This window comes from Marmota marmota, unplaced genomic scaffold (genome assembly GCF_001458135.2).
Source record: "Marmota marmota marmota unplaced genomic scaffold, marMar, whole genome shotgun sequence".
Lineage (NCBI taxonomy): Eukaryota > Metazoa > Chordata > Mammalia > Rodentia > Sciuridae > Marmota > Marmota marmota.
In genome coordinates, this window is record NW_025999945.1 from 9,913,735 (window position 1) to 9,936,874 (window position 23,140).

The 23,140-nt window shown below is 36.1% G+C and overlaps 1 protein-coding gene across 4 annotated transcripts in view; it reads right to left on the reverse strand.

The window, feature by feature from the left end:
- Window positions 1-14,861, reverse strand: part of LOC107154493 (protein FRA10AC1) — a 31,508-nt gene extending 16,647 nt beyond the window's left edge. For 2 of the 4 annotated variants that reach the window (XR_007347069.1, XM_015500134.2), the window contains exons 1-9: window positions 14,645-14,860; window positions 14,444-14,548; window positions 12,369-12,445; window positions 10,045-10,140; window positions 9,869-9,914; window positions 7,187-7,263; window positions 6,250-6,333; window positions 5,402-5,486; window positions 1,034-1,079 (exon numbers count right to left, since the gene is read on the reverse strand). Coding sequence is in view for 3 of the 4 variants with exons in the window: in XM_015500134.2 (XP_015355620.1) it covers window positions 1,034-1,079; window positions 5,402-5,486; window positions 6,250-6,333; window positions 7,187-7,263; window positions 9,869-9,914; window positions 10,045-10,140; window positions 12,369-12,445 (511 nt within the window). In the remaining variant the exon portion in view is untranslated. Of the gene's footprint in view, window positions 1-1,033; window positions 1,080-5,401; window positions 5,487-6,249; window positions 6,334-7,186; window positions 7,264-9,868; window positions 9,915-10,044; window positions 10,141-12,368; window positions 12,446-14,443; window positions 14,549-14,644 lie in introns of all 4 variants that reach the window. The other 2 variants (XM_048801770.1, XM_048801769.1) reach the window with 2 other exon arrangements.
- Window positions 14,862-23,140: the final 8,279 nt, after the last annotated feature.

The window sequence follows — 23,140 nt, forward strand, 5'->3', positions numbered from 1 at the left end:
AAAGATAGCACTGTAAATTTGCCTAAAAATCCCATTCAATAAAAGTATAAAATTTTAAAATTCTGATAGACATTTCAGGATCATTATTTTAAGTAAAGACACAAACTAAACTGAAACCCTAAGAAAGCTAGAAGTAACTTTAAATTTATTCTTTTTCCATCTCCTTGAAAGTGACAATCAAATATTTAGTTTATTAGCAAAAGATCAAACATTTGGTTGGCAATCAGTAAATGTATATTTGTACACAGTCTTATGCTATAAAATTAGCTCTTTGTAGAATAATTGCATTTTATGTGATAGTATTTCTAAAAACTATATAGTAGCATTTAGGAAATAATTTTAAACTTAATTTAGAATCTCTTTTAAACTAAGAATAAAAGTTACATTTTTAACTCATTAAATATTTATACTATCAGACATCTTCCATAAAATGAATATATTTTATGTCAGGTATGAAACTGGTTATTCAGTAAAAGAAACAGATTAGGATTTTTGGGGAAAGATGTCTGAGACATAAAACATTATACAAAAAACACAATTTTCGAGACAAAAATTCATTGAATATAGTGCATAGAAAAAGCATTTACTGAGTGCCAACCAGATGTTTGGCTTTTTGCTATGAGGGTAAATATTTGGGCCATTTCAAATACTCTCCCAGATAAAAACTAGCCTATACGGGTATAAAGTGAAACGTAATTTTTATTTTCAAAATGTGGATTTGGCTAGAATATAATAGAACCAATTTATTATTCCAAAAAATGTAAAGGAAATAAATAATTCACTTGTTCCTTGTATTAAATCTTTAAATATTTTCTATCTATCTTCCTTTGAATGTTCTAAAGTCAAAAATCATGAAAACATATTTTCTGACCTTTGTTAATAATGTTTCACAAATTCATCTTTAATTTTATTTAAGTAGATAATAATTTATTGCATATGGTAGGAAGAATCTTACCCAATGACTTCAATTCAATATCACAACAAAATAAGCTGTATCCTATTAAAAAAGTAAAATTTAAAAAAAAAGAATTACCTTTTCCTGAAATTACTTCTTTTTCTACTCGCCACCTAAATCCAAACTGTTAAGAAAAATTTACATTTATGCTAAAGTAAATTTAAACATTAAATTTAAATTTTATATAAATGTAAATATGGAGCCAACCATTTACCAACTTAAAATAAACCTAATTTTCATCATGAGAGCATGTTCTCTTCTCATAGGACTACAGATACTTGAAAATACATTTGAACATTTGTTAAGAGCAACCTTCTTTACTTTTAAAATACCCTGCAATTATAGGTACCAGGCCAAGATACCTAAGCTAATAAATAATATATCCTGTTTTCTGATACTAACAAGAAATAAACAAAAAAGGCTGTAGTACAGCAAGGAGCCTGTGTAGTATAGCATAAAAAAGTAAAGCCTTTGGAGTCAGATATAGGATTGGGCAAGTGATTTAATTTCTTTTTTGCCTCAGTTTCCTCAGATGTAAAGTAGACATATAAGTAACTACTTCTTTGGGGTAAGTTTAAATGAGATTATACATATGAAGCATTTGCAATAGTAATAGGTAGTGGAAGGAGGTTAGCAAACCATGGCACAACAGTCTGTTTCCTATTTTTATAAATACAGTGAATACAACCACATTCTTTCATTTATGTATCTCAACCTTCACAGTGGGGTTTAGTAGTTGTGACAGAGAGCATATAGCCAGCAAAGTAAAAAATAGATATTATCTAGCCCTTTACCAAAAAGTTTGCCAACCCCTGTAATAATGGTCAACATTATCAGTTATAACTATCATGTCCTCTGGATCATCAATGGATACAAGCAACTATTACTCAGACACATGAGAACATAGGGTTCAGTAGTGAAAAAAAAAAAAGACCTCTGATCTCAGCAATCTAATCTAAGAAATCTCTGACAAAAGATCCAACACTATTCAGGTTTCTATCACTGGCAAAGCTTGACTCAGAAACAGAACAGAGGATCCTATCTGGAACCCTAAAATGGAAAGGTTAATTTTCATCCATATTTCTAAACTTAATTTTATTTGTTATTTGGCTGTTGATCCATCTGTTCTATTTTTTAAGATATTTCACATTTATCCACTAATTTACCAGTTTTACTAACAAATTTAGTTTTCTGTTTGGCTTAACATATGGTTAACAGCTCAATATCCAGCAATCAACACTCCTTGGTATTTACCCAAGAGTTGAAAAATATGTCCAAACAAAAATCTGAACATAGATGTTTACAGCAACTTTACTCATAATGGCTCAAACTTGGAAGCAACTACAATGTCCTTCGTTATGTGAACTGATAGATAAAACTGTGATACATCCAAACAATGTAATATTATTCAGTGCTAAAAAGAAAGGAGGTATTAAGCCATGAGAAGATACAGTTATATAGTTATGTATTGTAATAATATGCATAAGTGCATATCACTAAGTACAAGAAGACAATCTGAAAAGATTTTATATGATGTTGTGGTGAAAAAAGACAAAACTATGGAGACAGTAAAAACATCAGTGACTGCTAGGAGTTAGGGAATAGTGACAGATGAAGAAGCAGAGCACAGAGGACTTTTAGGGCAGTGAAACAGTACTCTGATACTATAATGGTGGACACATACCATTATACATTTATCAAAAGCCAAAGAATGCATACTACCAAGAGTGAACCTTTATGTGATAATGATGAATCAATGCAGGTTCAATGGTTCTAACAAATGGACCATTCTGGTGGCAGATGTTAATGGTAGGGGAGACTATGTGCAGGGGAGGGTGGAGGCTTATGGGAACTTTTTAACTTTCCAGCCAATTTTGCTGTCCCTCTAAAAACTGATCTAAAAAATAAAGTCTATTTTAAAAAAGATAACAAAAAACCCCACTCAGCTCCAGTATCATGAAGACCTATAACCAACTCAAGAAGCTTGCCATTCATTAACTAGATCTATAACCTTGGAAAAGTTACTAAATTATTTTATCTTTTTGTATATAAATGGAAATGGAAACAATCTTAATTAATTGAAGTGTTGTATTAAAAGAGAATCCAGATAAAGGGTTCAATGCTTGGTTGGCTTTCAGTTTAAAACATTTTTTTAAAATCATCTATTACTTGAATTTGGCAATTTTCTATCTTAAAAGCAAATAAATCCTCAAGATATTTCAAAATATTCTGATTAAAACCCCCCAAAAATAGAATCCTCAAAGCCTAGGGGGAAAAAAAATTCAAATGTGTTTGTTTTATCTTTTAGCCTAAGCATATTCAACATATTTTGGAATGTCTATTGAAGCACTGACAAATGCGCACTAGCAATAGTTTCCAAATTTTTTTCTTTCATAAACTAACATACTTAACAAACACTAAATAACTACTTTTCAGCTTGGCATTAACTAAGGATAAAAAGTGATTATTAAAATAGTGTCTGTCACCAAGAAAGTTATAAACTTATGGGAGGAATAAGAAATGTAATGAAACTACTACATTATATCCTACTAGCCAGCAAATGTATATTTCTTATATCCTTTCCTAATATAAATTTCTTGTTGATAGGTTGGATGAAAACTAGAGTTATTCAAGATTTGGTGCCAAACCTCCTCCTCTTATTCTATACTCTCACAAAGAGGTCACACATGCAAGCAAAAAGAAAGAGAAGATTGTGACTTTATGACATCAAGTTCCATAAACATCTACTTGGAGTTTTACTACAAAAAAAAAATAAGCTCAGCTTATTTAAGTCGTGTGTTTTTTTGAGAATGTGTTTTATTCCTTGCAGTTAAATCTAATCCTGATACAAAAATACAAATACATTCTCAATGATGAATGGTTCTTCCAAAAAAGGAATGGAAATATGGAGCAAAGATGGAAACTCACTAAAAAATGCACTAAGTAATGTAAAAATGTGCAGTATGTGTGTGTGTATAAATATATATTTTTATATTACACACAGAATTAGGAGTTAATTAAAAGTGAAAAATCATTGTCCAAGGCCTTATTCCAACTTTCTCCAATACCTCAAACATAGTTTGCCAAAATACAAAGTCATTATCTTCCCAAAAAACATCACTATCCAAATTCCCTATTTCTCTCAGTATCCACACTCAAAGTTTGCAAATCCAATCTGATTCCTTACTAGCACTTAACCTCATATCCAATTACTCATTATATTCTAATATGAAAGCACAATTTGTTTCAAGATTATTCTCCTTCAACGATGATTTCTAGTAATAACGCTTTTTAATGGAGAATACAAACAATTGATTTTTATTTACATAAACTTTCCTCCTCAACTAGACTTCAACTTTTCAGTCCAATTTCAATAAATATGAAGAAAAATCCATAAATGAGCTAGGGTTGAAAAAGCTGCTTTGTTACATGCTCCTAGAAAGACAGTATTTCATACTTGATTTGTAATCTATAAACTCAGGTAATTCTAATTGTTGTGCTCTTTGGACGAGTTGTGGAAATTGGCTGGCACAAAGATGAGAGATATTAATGAGAACCATAACTAATTCATAAAAAACTGAGAAGACTCTGGGATACACAAAGCACATGGTTTGTAAACAGGGTTATACAAAATGAATATTATTATTGTCTATAAGAAATTGAGAAGCAACATATATTAAAGGCACACTGAAAATATTGTTAAACTAATCCTAATTCTAATAAGGTCAAACTATTTAAATGAAAAAGAAATCTCTATGATACATAAATTTAATACAGCTTTTAAAATAGGTTGTCTTCCTTAATATAATATAAACATACATTATTCATAACATATATTTATGCAGCATTCCCTCTCCTCTCACATTTCCAACTAAGATCATCTGTTCCTGGGTCACCTTCTTAGATATAAATTTAAAGTTGATTTAGAAATAAATATAACTTTAATATTTACTAAAGTAAGATGTAAAGTGAGTATGGAAATCTGCCACTACTAATAAGCATAGATGGAAAAGTTAATTTTACTAGAATAGGCATATTTATATAATAAAAGATGTGCATCTGGCACTTTATAAATGGTAATCAATTAAAAAATATCTGTCATTTTGAAACATAAATCTATGAAACAAGAATCATTCCACAGTATTAAACCATCCATCATAATCACTAAGGGGTCTAGACCAGAGTCAAGATGAAACAGGATCCAAGAGCCACTTGTGTTTAATTTTAGGCTTTTCATGCCTCAGCTCAAAAAGAAAAAGCACTCTTGTCCTTTATAAATTCCACAGGCCCTTTGTAAAAATCTCATGGTCAAAATGATACTCCATAGGTGCAAGACAACCTAGACTAGAAATAGCATCTTTAAAAGAATAATGTGGGTCATGATAGTATAATAAAAATTAAGACCATATTTGAATAAGAACTTCCTTCTGTATTTAGAGGACATACCTTATTTTCTTTGTATCTACTGAGATCTCCTATGCAGTATTCCTTGAATAGTTTATCGTAATATTTCTTTGCAAGTCTCTTCTCCCTGGATACATTAAAAAAAATGAGTATTTTACATTTAGAAATCTAACCATAGTTTGCTACTTGGAAGCAATGTCAAAAAAAAATAACAGATATAAAATAGTAATGTTTTAAAAGAGGTCTATTACTTCCATGTGCACAGAATATCTGGATATAAATTACTGAAGTGGCTTTCTTGGGGAGTGAAAATTGATAAACTGACAATTGGAAATGATAAGGTGAATTACTCTTCCTTTTATTGGTATTGGAGAGTGAATCCAGGGGCACTCAACCACTGAACCACATTCCCAGCCCTATTTTGTATTTTATTTAAAGACAGGGTCTCACTGAGTTGTTTAGCACCTCACCACATGCCTCAGCCTCCTGAGCCACTGGGATTACAGATGTGTGCCATGGCACCCAGCTACTCTTCATTTTTTACCCTGTAATGTTTGGATTTTAAAAAACATTTTCAGGTATTATTTTTTCCCAAATCATTTAAAAATGTTTAAAAGAAGAACATAACAGAAAATCGCAAGACAACACATAATATCATAAAAAAGTTATTTTTTTAAGACTAAGTCAAACAAGAAGTCAGTTAAAACTGCCACAACCACCAAAGGAACCAACTCAGATTCAAGAATGCTAAATATGGCTTTATGTCTTTGATTCAGAACGATCCTATGAAGAGGCTGAAAGCCTTGGATAAGTGACAGCTAAGAAAACACAAAACAAGAAAGACAGGACTAAAACATTTGATGCACCATGACTCTGATGGCTAAAATTACCAAGTCATCTCCATTTCATCCTCTTCATTCCATAGGAATCTATGGTTTTCTCGTATAACATCCAAGTCTGTCTTATCATTTTCCCTGCAAAATAAAACAGTTTCAATTTACTACACAAACAAAATTAGTCAAATTGAGGAGGTTAAATAGTGTTGCAAAATTTTTGAAAATGTGAATAAATGTATACATAAAAATAGTTTTATGTGTGTATGTATATGTATATTTATAAAAACTATTTCAATATTTTTAAAAGGTACCTATGAAGAGTACTGCTATAGAATAAGTTAAATGGACAAAAGAATCCATCCATTCTACTAAAGTTTCAAATACACAAAGGGTGCTAAGTTACTAAAGTTAGCATGAGACGGAATAAGCACTAAAATAAGAGAAGGTGAATGAAAATAAGTTTTGGAATCTAACTAATCAGTAATACCACTCTACTGAGATCAAATTGTTTAAAAAGTTACCTCATGTCATTACCAGTTCCTAGGATGAGTTAGTAAGGATAGGATCTTTCAAATTTAGAATAGATGAAATAGTACTAACTCAGAAAAATTAAGTCACTGATGGAAAAAAACCCATGGAAGGCAAAGAGGCTCTGACAGATGGGAAATTCTGTAGTGAGCTTTCTTGTTTACCCTTCCTTTAAAAAGCAATTCTAAACACTAAGGTCTAAAATTTAATAGTTTCAAAAATCTTTGCCAATAAGACACATGAGTATTTCTCATATATACTGTTATGGCCAGGTGGTACGAGGCCTACTGCCAAGGAAATAGGATTCATGAGGAGCCCTTAGCTAGAAGGTGTGGATGGCCTCTCCACCTTATGTCAAGGAAACTGGAACAGAAAGCAGGGAAAGAATGATAAAATCAGAAGACACAATAACTATGGGTATTTGAAGTCATCCATACTTCCCCTCCCATTCTATGATACTTACCCTAAACGCCTGAAGTCTTCCCTTTTGCCACCATAGTATAAAATATAGTCATTTACAAACTTTGTATGCCTTTGATACTGAAATTTAAAAATATTAAGGATTTTATTCACATAGGAATCATTCTGTGTCATATTACTAAGTCTATTTATCCTCCAAAAGTATGCAAGTATGTACGATATATGCTCGCTCACACATTCAAAGAACTCAGGAGGGTACATAATGAAAGTGACGACTAAATTAGAAGAGCTTTTACTTTCTATTGGATACTTTTCCAAGCATATATTACGTATAATGTAATGTTTGGAATATTTTTCAAATACATATTACTCTGTGATAAAACACATCACCATCGGGGAGAAAGAGAGCTTCCTACTGCAGGACTGCCAGCAACCCAATACCACCAATCACTCTAATAATCATAATATAAAAATGAATAATTTATGCCTTCTAAAGTTAAAGGTAAGAAGCAGAATTTATCTTTCATTAAAAAATATACTTCAGTTATGTTAGTAATGATAAAACCTTTAAGTAGAAAACTTAACTTCTATAATACTAAGTGCTAATCTAAAGCTTTTTAAAAATTAAATATAAGAAATCAGATATTACTTTTTATACTTTCTCTTAATATTTAAAGAATCCATGCAACCATGTGTATTTTCAGTATAGTATATGAAGATAAAATGAGCATTACTTTTTGTTTTAAAAAAGCTCAGCAGCACTCCCTCTAGAACCAGCAGAGTTGGCTTTGCCTTCTGTAATATTGTCTGTGACTACATCCTATTATATTAAAGATATATAGTAATTTAATTGATCACAATGTGTTTTTTTTAATATTTCTTGTAGTTGTAGATGGACAGAATGCCTTTATTTTATTTGTTTATATTTATGTGATGCTGAGGGTCGAACCCATTGCCTCATGCATGATAGGCAAGCGCTCAACTACTGAGCTACAGTCCCAGCCCCAATCATAATGTGTTTTAATAAAAAACAATCAGAATGAAACTTCCAAAACTGATAACAAAGCAGCTGATGTTTCTAAGAAAGAGAGAAAGAGAGAGAGAAAGGGAATGAGAGCAAGCCAGATAGATATCTGGAAATCACAGTTCTAGCTCTTGAACTATCCTAACTGCTCCTGTAACTATGTTAAGACACTTAAATATCATTAGAGCTGGAATCACCAAACTTTTTCTGTAAAAAGCTAGATGGAAAATATTGCAGGCACTGTAAGTCATTTGGTCTCTGTTGTAAATACTCAGCTCTGCATTTCTAGCAGAAAGGCAATCATGGACAACATATAAATGAATAAGCAAGGCTATGTTCCAATACAATTTTTTTATGTCCAAAAACAGGTGGTGGGTAGGACTTTTGCTTTGGGGAAGATGAAACAGACAGAGATATATTTTTTCATATTCCTCACACTAACAACAACTAAAAATCTGGAATATTATAAAACAAATATAGTAAGACTCTGAAAGTTGGAGAGAAGAAGGTACATCAAGTAGGGACCTCAGGTTGTATGTTTCCTGGGTTTTCATTCAGTCTCACATATCCCAGATTTGGAAGTAAAACTGGCACCCTAGAAACAACCATTAGACAAAGACTAAATAGCCTCAACAAAAGCTGTCTTCTCTAACCAAACAACTGAGAGTCAGCCTAGTGAGATCGATAAATTTTTGGATAATAACTACTCCAACAATAACAACAACAACAACAACAACAACAAAAAAAAACAGAAAAATCTATGGTCCCCCTTCAACCTCTTCCAGAAAAGGAATGCCTACACTTTCACTTTCACATGCTAAATGCCCCAACACCTTGATGGTGTTAGAGAAGACAGACCAGATGTTCAAATGCTAATGGAACAAGTAGCCAACGAGATTCACAGGAACACCAAGCTATTAGGCTAGGAGGTAAAAGGAATAAATAAATAAGGGTCAAATGGAATTTCTATAACTTAAAAAAGAATCAGAATGATAACAAAGTGAAAAGGATGACTATAGGTAAGGGGTGTATTAAAGTGATATTATATTGCCTTGTTCTTCCAATCCTGACCTTAACAATAAATACACAGAAATACTTCAGATCTTGCTTGGTCTCCCTTTCATTCTCCAATATTCCCTGCAGTAATATGGATAGCCAGGTACTGTAAGGAGCCACAGTCTTATTTAAAAAATTAAGTTGAAACATACTACAAAAGGAAGCAAGTTAACAGCTTATCAATAGCCTCCAGTCACATTTGAGAATTATAGCTACAGCAGGCCTGGGGACAGTCTACAAACGATCTAATTTTAAATACAAGTTCTGCAGAGAACTTAGATAGCCAAGAACCAGGTAGGAAGAGAATAAATTAAAATGAGACTAAAGATAAGGAAGTGTAGAAAAGGGAATTTAAAAATTTGACAAAATCAAGTTGGAAAAAATATCTGCAGGTTCATGGATTTATAAGCCTATATACAGAATGACAGTAATACATTTCACTGTTTTTGTCTCTAAGTATTTCCTGTGTTAGGAAAAGAGAATTATACCCAAAAGTATAAGTGGCAAAATTCTACATCAATAAACACTTAACCCTAAACATAAAAAGGCCTATTTAACTTCACAAAATTTTATGAAACAAAAATAACAAAGCAAATTTTAAAATATTCTACTAGTTATAAAAATCTAGAAATTTAAAAAGGATACAGCATCCATAGCTATGAGATGAAACCTTCTGTTTCTTGCTTCTTCCCTGTTAAAGAAATTTTTATTTTAAGCAAATTCAAATGTCTATATATCCTAACTAATATAATCCAAGCCCTTAGTCCAAGTTTATAAAACATCTTAGAACAAAGAATGTAATTTACTTTGAAATACCATACCTATCCAGCAATTCTGCTGCAACTTGCTTATGAGCCACCTTTCCATGTTTTTCTTTCTGAAATGGCTTTTTGAGCAGTAAATCATCTTCGGTTGCCCTGGTGTATTAATAAAAAAAATTATTAAGAGCTAATTTTTCTTAGAGTATTTCCTAATATTTTTATATTTTCATAATTAAACATGCTTTAAAGAATTCAAGTTGTTTTTTTGTGTGTGTGCATGTGGTGCTGGATATCAAACCCATGGCCTTATACATGCTAGGCAAGCACTTCACCAACAAGCCACAGTCCTGCCCCCAGAAGTCAAGTCAACTTAAAAAAGACACACTGATGTTTAATGAGACATTTTACATCTCCTTAACCTTAATCTTTTTTTTTTTTTTTTTTGTACCAGGGATTGAATCCAGGGGCACTTAGTCACTGAGCCACATCCCCAACACTTTTTTATATTTTATTTAAAGACAGGGCCTTGCTAAATTGCTGAGGCTGGCTTTGAACTTGCAATTCTCCTGCCTCAGCCTCCTGAGCTGCTGGGATTACAGGTGTGCACCACCGTACCTAGCTACCACCTAGCTACCACCTTAATCTTATTACAGTTAAGTTTCTTAAACAAAAGAACCCTCCCATAATTATAATACTTTTCTGCACACTATCTTCATTTTGATGGCAAGTACTAGCAAGAAAGAACCAACCAACCCCTCTGTGCTATGACATTTGCAAGTATAGTCTTTAACAGTTGAAAACTACATGCAATAGAGAAATCTGAAACCTTTCATTTTCCCCCCTTCCATTTCAATAACCCCTTTACAGTACAGACTTTTTATTTTTCCCCAAACTGTTCTCCAATTTTGAATCAATTTATTGTAGCTTAATGAATAAAAATTCATTCACTAAGCAGTTGGCTTCACATGTAAGCATGATCCCAAACCTAATATTATTTATACCTCATAGTGTGGTGAGCCGCTTCTGCCGTTTATGCAAATTATGGTCACCATTACACGATGGCGCTGGCTCCGCTGTGGTCTGTGACAAACAACTCCTTGTTTGGGAGAGTTGGCGCATGACTTTTCATCACTCTATGAGAAAGCTCCACGTGGCTGCTTTGCATTGGGGCTTGAGATGCTTTATTAAGGCTGGGAGGGGCATCCGAGAAAGGAAGAAGAACTATCAGGGGCCTGAATAAAAAGTTGCTGAAAGAAGATTCTTGGGTTGCGTCTTTCTTGCGGGCAAGAAGTCGCGCGCAACAAGTGGTGCCGAAACCCGGGAACTCAGAACTTTCAGCAGTCAGGGGGGTGCACCGTAGTCCCAGGTAAGTGGGATCCGCAATCAAAGCGGGAAATCGTCCCAAGTAAGTGGGATCCGCGACCAAAGCGGGGCAGCAGCTGCATTGTGTACTTTCGTTTTTACTTTCGCTTTTGTTTTCTGTGTTTCTCTTGTTGTGTCATTTTGTTGTTGTTTTTGTGCTTCTTTTGTTGTTGTGTCATGGGTGCCGCACCTTCCAGTCCGCTTCTTCTGGCCCTAGATGGCCTGTTACGTTCTAAGGGTCTGGAGGTGAAACATAGTACTTTACAGAGATTTTTACAGAAGGTAGATATCGCTGCACCGTGGTTTGCATTTTCGGGCAGCCTTACTGTACCTAGTTGGGATAAATTAGGCAAAGATCTTGACTTTGCTTCTGAGCAGGGCATATTAGAGGGTGGGGTGATACCCCTTTGGAAAATGGNCATCGCCACGATACAGGATGCGAGGCAAAGTACTGCACTTGAGTGATCCTTGACATGGACCTCAAGGAGAGCATGTCCTATTGCATGCGGGTTAGACGCGTCCACTCCCCGCCCCACGAAAAAAGGCGTCGGCTGATATGGTCTCGGATCTGGGGAAGGGCCCTCCTTAAGACTGAGCCATACTATGCAGCCACTTCTGCACAGTGGGATAGGACCTCTACTCTCGCCTGTATTGTTTTAAGAAAACAGAAAGGGGGAACTGTGGTGAGCCGCTTCTGCCGTTTATGCAAATTATGGTCACCATTACACGATGGCGCTGGCTCCGCTGTGGTCTGTGACAAACAACTCCTTGTTTGGGAGAGTTGGCGCATGACTTTTCATCACTCTATGAGAAAGCTCCACGTGGCTGCTTTGCATTGGGGCTTGAGATGCTTTATTAAGGCTGGGAGGGGCATCCGAGAAAGGAAGAAGAACTATCAGGGGCCTGAATAAAAAGTTGCTGAAAGAAGATTCTTGGGTTGCGTCTTTCTTGCGGGCAAGAAGTCGCGCGCAACATCATAGCAACATAGAAAGGATGTAAAATACTGATCAATAAAAAATTACCTTTTTTTCTTCTTACTAGATTCTCCGCCGTGTTCATCATCACTAAAATCAGAGTCATAGCCTCCATGCCCATGCATCTGCAGAAGAATATAAAGTCAGTTACTTAGAACCTAAGTTTCTAATTGTTCAGGAAACGGGACAGTTTAAAAAAAAAATCAGAGATCTTAACTACAATAGTTTTAAAAGATCATGGTATGCCCACTGTTCATGGGCTCTTCAGCCATGTAAAATTTGGATTCACTTTGAAATAACAAACTTACCCTTCAGAAAAATGCATCAATATTTTTCACCTTTAATTGACATTAGGAGAACAAGGGAAGTTACTCTTTGGCCTTTCCATTAAAAACCAGGCCCAGAAACTGCAAGGGGACTGAGTCACTTTTATTTAACTCATGACGGTTACTGTGTACAATCATGCACCCTAAAGCAGACCACATATGACAACAGTCTCATAAGATTATAAGGGTTGAAAAATTCCTCTTATCAAGTATTTTTACTGTACTTTTTCTGTGTTTACATGTTTAGGTACATAAATACCAGCAAAATATAACAGCTTATAACATTAAATACTATATAAATTTGTAGCCTAGAAACAATAGGTTATATCATTAAAGCCTAGGTATGCTAGTACACTACCATGTTCACACAATGATAAAACTGCCCAACAATTCATTTATCAGAATGCTCTTCTAAAATAATGTAAGACTGCCTTTGTCCCAGACACTTTATAAAAATGACTGTGATTCTGCAACTATTAGAAACTATTCTCCATTTCAAGGATGAAAAAAAAATCAAAGACAAAGTTAAATAAATTAATTCTACAACACAAATATGTGGTTAAGCTGATTTACTTGATTTTCAAGCTCACAATTTCAAGTATTCCAAATTGTATCACTGGAATAAGGTTAGAATTACTGTATTTGTGAATGGTACACTATCAGTTGATGAAAAAAAATTTTTTTTCAACATAAGTGGAGATTTCCATTTTAAGATTCTTCAAGTTGAACTACCTTACCCTTTAGCTTAGTTTTGTTTCCGTTCATTTTTAAATTGACATTCTTAGAAATGCTGAAAGACCTCAGCTCTCATGGAAGAAGACAATCGCACTGGAAGAAGCTTCTGCTTCCAGCATCATGTTTGGGACTCACATTAATGGTGGATGGATGGATTATTTGACTATTTGATATCATAAGTATTCAACTCATGGCTTAAAGTAACCAGTCTAGGTCAGAAGACTCCAATTTTTTGAAACTTTAATATTCATGACAGCAAGTACAGCAGAAAAAAAGAGGAAACAACTCCCTGAACTTCATTACATTGGATCTACAACAGAAGATGTTTCTAAGTTTAACTATTGTAAATAATTCATTTCATCTCTTTGGGCTTCATCTATTAAATAAGGTATATACGTCAAATAATCATTAAATTCTATAAGTCAATTATCTTTCTGTAATTCTATTTTCAAACTTAGGTGTGCAAGTGTATACTTCTCTTCCCTACCCTGCAGAATTCTATAGAGTAGGAGACCCCAGACAAGATTGGAAATGGTGGTTAGAAGACCACAGTTTCAACCCTACCCTGCCTTCACACCTGGATTGCATACCCGTTACATCAACTTCTAGTTCCTGTCATCTTACTATATCTGTTCAAGCTATACCACCCTTTTACTCCTAGTCCTATATCCTCACTTTCTTCATATCTTGATGGCAAAAAACCACAGTGTGGAGCCAGGAAATGTGTTCTAAAACCGGCCTGCCATAATTCAAAGACTCGCTCTACATTTTTCATTTGCCTTTCTCTGGACATGTTCCTTAACTTCTAGGTTGCTATGAGGTATAAATAATAAGCCTCCGTTTCACCATTTGTAAAATAAGACTAATTGAGAGTACCAACCTCAAAAAACTAAATGAATTACCACATCTAAAGGGTTTCAGAACAGTGTCTAGTACCATAAACCTTGTAAACGTTAACTTGAATATCATCATCTTGTTCCCTCATCCCTCATACCACCTCCTACCTGGCTCCCACTCTCCCATTTCTTTTTCCTCTGACGGCTTCATCCGCCCCATACGCACCTTAACTCAGAGGTTGCACTAAAAAGCTCTCACTCACATCAGTTTACGAATAAACTGAGAAGGGCCGAGAAAATAGAGAACGGAGACGTCGAATGTCTCCAGAATCTGTTATCAAAAGAGAAAAAAGCAATCAACTATTACGAGGAACAAGTTTCAGGTCCTTCTCTCGACACCAAATATATCACGTCCCTCCAGACACACCCCTTTCCTGGCGTTCCTCGCTGCTCTTCCAAGCTCTCCCCGTGAGTCGTGGCAGTTGCTGCTACCGCCCGGTACTGAGCAACCGCTGCAGGACCGACACGGTACGCTGTGAACAGAGCTTTGCCACCACCGCCACCGTCGCTGCCGCCGCTAGCTCCCCACCGCCCTACGGATCCCGACGGGAAGCCACTTCCGCTCCGACTCGGACATGTGTCACACCTAAAAGGCACCGGCTCCGGGTGCGCCGACCTCGTGCTACAGCCAGAGCAGCTCCGGGAAACAACAGCGTAAGGAGAAAAGGCCCGGAAGGGGAAGCAGAAGCTGCTTTCCCAACGTCGCAGCTCCTAATTTTTTCCTGAGCCTCCTTCTTTTCCCCTCTAGGGAATCCAACATGTAGTACCGTGTAGCACTGCCTGCAGCTCAGCCCACGCCCGTCATTTGCAAATATATCTCGTTTTAGAAAAAAACCATGCCTGCTTATCATCTGCCGTCCTCTCTCTAGTAACCTTAGTAACGCCTCCTCAGAGCATCCTCGCCCCGATCTCAGCCTCACATCAGCCTCTCCCTTTCCCCTCTCCCCTCTGTAAAACAGGTTCTCATAATTAGAACAAAAATAACTTTCCATCGTTTCACCACCCACACAATAGATTCTGTTCCAAATGCAGTGCTGGTGGCAGAAGAACTCATCTAATTTGCCAGGGAAGAAAGAATAGAGAGTAGGAGAGATTTCACGGGGTCGTGGATTCTCTGCCAACAAGCGACCTGGCACATGTGAAAAGGGATCCAAAATAGAATCTTAGAAGAGAGAAGGGGAAAAAAAACACCCTCAGGCAGGAAAAATTAAAGTTAAATTATTTTAAGTGCCACCAAGTTCTTCCTGCGTCGTGCCTTTCTACATGATGACGCCCTACTCTGCTTTTCACTCGAGTTCATGGGTTTAGGTCTTGTCTCCCTCTGGCATCAGCCTTTATTCATCTTTGCTTCTTCCTCACTACCCAACACCGTGCCTTGGAAATCACAGGCGCTAATTAAATATTTGTTGAATTGATTTGGCATGCTTCTGGGCTTTTGCAGCGAGCCCTTTTTAGAAAAAAATCCTTGGCACTCGGTGCACATTCATTTTACATTTTTTGCCCAAAACAGTAGATAAAAATATCCTTATCAGTTCAAGGCTCCTTCTATCCCCGACAGTAAATTATAGATTCATCCTGCTTTGCCCAGTGTAGTGAATGTGATCTTGAAAAGCTGTAAGGTAAGTTAAATGATCGTAAATTCAATTATTTCAAAATGTAATTGAATTATACTTCAGTAAAAACGCTGGCTCAAAAAAATTTAAAGTGATAAGAAGCCTCATGATTTAACATTATACTATATTGCAGTCCTAATCGATAACTATCTAAAAACATATACTTTGTTCTAAAATCTAACACATCTGTACCTTGTATCCAATTTCCTTTCTACTAGTATTTGGCATTTATTAGCATTTTCTTCCATTCCTAGTATCTTCTTATCTTTTGCTTCATTTTACTCTTACAACAAACTGTTCTGCTCTTATTAGCATCCCCCCTCCTTTTTTTAAACACACGAGGAAGAGAGGCACAGAACCTAAAGCCACAAACCTGGTGAGATTTTATAACTATGCAGTACTTATCGTTCTGCAAGATGGGGCTCCCCCTTCCCCCAACACATGGATTGTGTAGGCAGTAGCTTCTGGTTCCAACATTTCTAAGAATGTCATATTTTTTTGCTACCAGTCCATTCATGTAAAAATTCCGTTTTTCATTTTGAAGTAGCAGCTACTGAAAGAGAATAAATAGAAAATATATGTTATATGTGTTAAGTATGGATCACATGATCTGAATGAAAACAGGTAGTACAATTCAAACCTGGTGGCACATGCCTGTAAACCCAGTTACTCAGGAAGCTGAGGAAATAGGATTCCAAGTTCAAGGCTCAGGCTGGCAGTGAATTTGGAATCCTACCGGGCAACTTAGGGAGACCCAATCTCAGAATAAAATAAGAAGGGCTGGGAGTGCAGCTCAGTGGTAGAAGGCTTGCCTGGCATGTATGAGGCCCTGGGTCCAATCATAGTACTGGAAAAAAAAATCTTAATAAAGGAAAGGAAACCTACCTGATCAGAAAATCTCAAATTAGCAATTATAGCTCAACAACAATAAAAGACACAAATATTTATTATGTGTCTTTCTGAGCAAGGTAGTGTCCTCGATGTCAGCGTTATAGATATATAAAAGCCAATCCTTAAACTTGAAAATCTGAAGAAGACTATGTAGAATAATAGCAACTATATATTCTGTCATATGCCCAGTGCCTACTAAATGTATGAACCTCTGGATCCCAATATGTAAAATGTGCTATTTCAATGAAAATGAAAATGTAAATGTGCATCAATCCTGTGTAATTCAGATAATACAGCAAACACTATGGTAGGTCTGAGAGTTGAGGAGGGAAATTAGAGGATGATGGTGGTAATATTAAGTAATATTTCTAATATAAACTATGAATGTACATTCTGATAATACTTTATAACTTTGAGCAGATTTCAATTTCCCCAAATGGTCACACCAATATTTCCCATTAAGCATGCTCTTTTTATGACTTGACACTGATACTTCTCCATAGTAATTTGGCCCTTTGATTCCTGCCCTGAATCTGGCTAGATATGCTAGTGACTGTAGTAGAAGTAATGCTAAGAATTCAGAGATAGTTACAAAAGATAGAGCTTCTACCTGGCTCTTTCTGTCTTTCTCCATTCCTAGCTCACATAGAGTGGAACAGAGATGAGCTGTCTCTACTGAGCCCTATCTAGACTGTAGATTCATAAGGAAATTAAATGTTTTCCAAGCCACTAATTTTGGGGGTGGTTTGTTATATACCGATAGATAACCAGAACCATATTCTATCTCAATCCCAACAACATTTGATGAGACTTCAGCCTTACTGGGCTTGCTTGATTTTTTCAATATGAATGCTTCTTCAGATTTACCATTCCCTCAATATGGAAAGTCCTCCCTGCCTGCCAAATCTGTTTTTATCCTGCAAACCTTAGCTTGGGTGAAGGAAAAATCTTTCATGACAAATTCTCGCACAGACTAGGTAGGATTACTATGAAATGCACACATTACTTTCTGTAACAATGAGCTACATACATCACACACTGATAATTTAATCCGTGTCTGTCTGCCTCAAAGATGTAAGCTCCTTGAGGTCGGGAGCATGCCTCTTTTTAAATCCTCACTGTTCAGCACAGTGCCAGACACAAATGATTGTTCAAAATAGTCACTGAACAAATGAAGTAGGTACTATCATTCCCCATATAGATGAAAAAACAGATTTAGAAAAATTAACTATTCTAGAGTCATGAGCAAGTAAATGGGAACACAAATATAACTGCCTCTAAAACTCATGCTATTCACTATCATATATATTGCCTTTCAATAAGGTCCATGGCAATATTTGATATTTTAAAAAATTAGAAATCACTTTAATGGAATAAAGTTACAGATAAGTTGAGACAGGAAGATCAGTAAGAGGTGGGAAAGGCTTTGTGGGGGGAAGTGGGGCTTAAGCTATGATTTAAATGTAGATCTTAAATAAGAGGAGAGGAGATAGTCAAGGCTGTAGGGACTTAGTAAAAGATTAGAGGTAGAACTATCCATGGGTTGTGCAGGGAGATATGAGAGGCCACTTCAGCCAGAGCAGAATTTTTGAAAAGGTGTGGTGAAGGAAAGATCATCAAGTGAAGTTGGAACCAGATTTGGGGTGTTCTTGAATTCTGGGCTATAATTTTTATCTAGAGATAGGGAAAAGTTGTAATGAATAAGGTGATGGTTTGAATGGGAAGAAATTTGGATTCAAATTTATATTAAAATTCTGATTCTGCTATTTACTAACTATGTTCCCATTTACTTAATTCAATTTTTAATCTTCTATAAAGTGAGAATAAGAAACATAATGACTTCATAATATTATTGTGAAAATCAATTTAGATGTTGCATTTGAAGAGTTTAGCCTGGTTCCTGTATGTAGTAAAGCTTAATAAATTTTCACTATTGTTTTAAAGAGGAGATACTATATGCAGCGTTTTAATAACATATTATCCTGTTGGGCATGATGGCATATTGCCTGTAACCCTGCTACTAGGGAGCCTGAGGCAAGAGGATCACAAGTTTGAGGTCAGTTTGAATAACTTTTTGAGACCCTGTCTAAAATAGCTAGGAAGAGAGCTCCATGGTCGAGTGCTTACGTAGCATGCACAAGGTCCTGGATTCAATCTTCAGTACCATAAAAATGAATTAATAAAATAATAATAATATATTATCCTGCTAATCAAATGCAGGAAGGCAGAAATGGCTGCAGGCAGGAGAGGTAGAGAAGGGAGGTTTATCAGTACAGATAGCAGTCAGTGCTGGGAATACAAATGAAGAATTTAAGAGTGAGCTGAAGAAATAAATGGTAGAAGTTGTGACTCATTGGGCATGAGGGATGAAGGATACGGAAGTGAAAGATGCTTCCAAAGCTGAAGAGACAAAAAGAACATAGGGCCCTAATGAAAATGGAGGAAGTGACTTTGCCTTGGGAAATGGTAAGTTGGCTTTGGATGGAAATGTAAGGCTATAGCAAGACATGCAAACACTAAAATACCTCTTCCATGCAAAATTATGATGTTTGCATAGTTTGTTTTAGGAATTCTTCACTGAGTCTTCATTTGCTCATCTTTTTGTGAGGCCCCATCCTCTCTGTCCCTCTCTTTTCCAACATAGTGCTTTTGTTCCTCTCCCAATCAAAGCTGTTCTGACTTCAAAGTCAGCCAGATCCACATTGGATTTGGGTTCCTGTCATTCACTAGCTAGGAGACCTTGGGCAAGTTATTTAATTCTCTGAGTTTAACTTCCTAATCTATAAAACAGGGTAATAATATAGTCCCTATATCATAAGGACTGATGAAATTTAAAATGAAATTATGTGGATGAGATGATTCCCAGCTCACAGTAAGTATACAACCAATGCTGTTTGAGGAAAGAAGCAGATTACAGCCATTCTTTCAGAAAAGAAGTTTAACAGTCTCTCAAATGTGGTCCAGAAACAGATCCACACATACAAAGTCCCATAATTAATGGCATTGAGTTAAGCATAGTTTTTAAAATAAATAGTTCTGAGTTAATTGAATAATAGAGTAAGAAAATTAATCTTGATTTCTACCTCACACCATACATAAAAGTCAATTTCAAAGAAAATGAGAAAATATCTTCATTGATATTTCATGATATCTTTCTTAAATCCAGAAACTTTTAGAAATAAGACATGCAAGGAGCTAACCATAAAAGAAAAATTATTTCTTCATTTGTTATTAATTTAATTAAGAGCTTCTGTTTACGTACAATATTTTACTAAGAAAATGAAAAGTTAAGTCACAGAGTGGGAGAAAATGTCTGTAATGTGTATATCCAATAGATTATCAGAATATATAAGAACTTTAAAATCAGACCATTGCCTACCCACCAGAAAAGCTAACTGGAAAAGACAGATCTACTGTTGGCAAAGATGTGGCATGACTTTAACTTTCATGTTGATTGTAGGAATAAGAAGTGTACAACCCCCTTGGAAAATGTGTTTGATAATACCCACTAATGTGGAATGTGTATTCTATGTTCCATATATTCCACTCCTCAGTAGATGTCCAGGAAAGAAGTATACACAAGTTCACTGAAAGACCTGAACTGTAACTATAATAACAACTCTGCTTGTAAGAAAAAAACTGGAATCAACCTGTTTTGATTTAGATATGAGTTATCCCCAAAAGCTCATTGTGGGAGGCAATGTGAGACAGTTTAGAGGTTTCAGAGCCTTCCCCTAATCATTGCACTAATCCACTGACATGGTTTAACTGGGTGGTAACTGTAAGCAGGTAAAGGGTAACTGGAGAAGGTGGGTCACTAGGGGCGTGCCTTTGAAGTTTATATTTTGTCCTGGTGAGTGGAGCTCTCTCTGCTTCCTGATTGCCATACTTTCATCTGCTTTTCTCCACCATACTCTTCTGCCATGATATCCTGCTTTACTCTGGCCCAGGGATAGAGAGTAGACTTGTCTGTGGAGACCTCTGAAACCATGAGGAAAACTTTTCCTCCTCTAATTGTTCTTGTCAGGTCTTTGGGTCACAGCAACAAAAATTACTAAAACACAACCCAAATGTCCATCAACTTTAGAATAGTTAAGTAATTCGTGGTTTATTTGCACAGTGGAATACTAGACAGCAATAAAGTTAAATTATGTGCAGTAGCATAGCTGACACTATAACACTGAGCAGCACTCCATAACCCGAAGAATACATATATGATCCCACTTATATGAAGGCTAAAACAAATAAATATGATAACTATGTGAAATAATGCATATGTTAATTTGCTAAATTTAGTCATTCCTCACTATATATGTATTCAGAACAATAAATACATAAAATTTTATCTACCAATTAAAAAACACTAAATAATGTAATTTATCTTGTTCTAAGCCAAGATGGCGGTTTCCCTGGTGGAGGGTAGGGAATGACTGGAAGGGGGCACAAGGCAGGAGGCAGGGGCTTCTCAGAAAATGGCAATGTTCTGTGTTTAGTGTTCATATTACGAGTGACTCATTAACACCTCTGATTTGTGCACTTTTGTGTGTGTATGCTGCATTTAATAAAAAAGCTCACATTTTGAAAAATTTAGCTGTTCCTAGGAGTTTTTAAAACTTTGATTCTAATTGATCATTGGACGTTTTGTCAATTAAAACAGTTTTTGGCATGAAAGAATAGATCGGAGAGCAGATAGGTGGGATTTCCTGGGGCCTCAGAAATTATGCCACGTAAATGCTTACATACTCAAAGACAAATTTCCTGTATGCACTGAGGTGGGAACTCTGTAAGTGCTGAGAAAGACTCTGGTCAGCATCCAAAAGACTAAAAGTGCCCAGGCCTTGAACACTTGGCAAGGTCAGCCTGTACTTCCTCTCCATTTATAAGCCCAGATCTTGAAGAAGGCAACTCCACAATCCCCATGGCAAAGCTGGGTCCTTGAACAGAGGCACAGTCCAGTGGCTATCTTTTGCATGCTGGCCAAAGGTCAGTCACTTGCTTGTGTAAAAGACTGGAGGAGACTGCCAGAGAGGTTGCTCTGAACAAACTGTGGTTGGAATGAACATTGGGAAGCAAAATGGAGAGACAGCAGTATACCAATTAGCTAAATGAATTGATTGTCATTTTTAGGCCTGATCCCAGGAGGCCAGAACAGAGACAGGCTGTCTATAAAACCCTTTTCTGAGAACAGTTGTAGATAAGGAGCTTGTGATTAAGAGATAGAGAGACACTTACCCGGACAGATGAGATGTGAGGCAGAAACCAGGAACACTAAATGTCACCAGAAAATTGATGTGCTGATTTTTTTGTATATGGCTATGGAGAATTCATGCCTCATACAGGACTGCAAAGGAAGAGAGCCACTATAATATGAAGGCTTGAAGGTGCTGTGTCTCTGAATCTTTGCTCAAGGACTGGCTGATTCAGGGTCTATAATCATGAAAAAGATACAACCCCACCATCAAAGTTCACCTCTGGGTTGGACACAGAAGCAGGTAATTTCAATACCTTGTGATGAGCAGTAATAGGAATGGGCCCAGAAAGCTATGGGAATATCAGGAAGGAACCCCTAACTCTGAGAGAGGAGAGACCAGAAACACTTCAGAGATAGAGGACTTATGTTCAAAATGCTTAAACCACAGGGTTTAACTATTCACCACCTCCCAACAGTCCATTCAGTTATCAATGGATTAATCCACTGATAAGGTCAGAACCCTCATGATCCAATCACTTCCTACAAACTCCTTTTCAGAATATTGCTACTTTGGGACCAAGTCTTCAACATGTGAATCCTTGGGGAACACTTCATATTCAAACCATAACAATACCACCGGCTTTGCATCCCAAAGAAAAAGAGTTTAGGAATGTCATCTCAGGTCCCCTACATTCTCCAGTGACCCCAAATATCCCATACAACAACTACGTGGTGTAAGCAGGCACCAAGTAGTTACTGACTAAATCACACGATTTATGAACACTAAATGGACCATATAGAGTGTGCTTGTATGATCAAGTAAAATATCCAATGAAGTCAGTCATGCATTCAATGATAGTATCATGATTTCTGTGTGGTCAGATGATTCACCACAAATAGTAGGCAGTTTCCCTAAGTGATGTTGTTATGGTTTGAATATGAAGTGTCCTCCAAAGACTCACATGTTGAGGACTTGGTCCCAATGTAGCAACGTTCCAAGATGGAGTTTTTAGGAAATGATTGGATCATGAGAGTTCTGACCTTATCAGTGAATGAATCCATTGATAACTGAATGGACTATTGGGAAGAAGTGAAAGCGGTAAGTAGATGGAGCATAGTTGGAGGAAGTAGGTCACTGGGGGTGTGCTTTTGGGGTCTATGTCTCCCC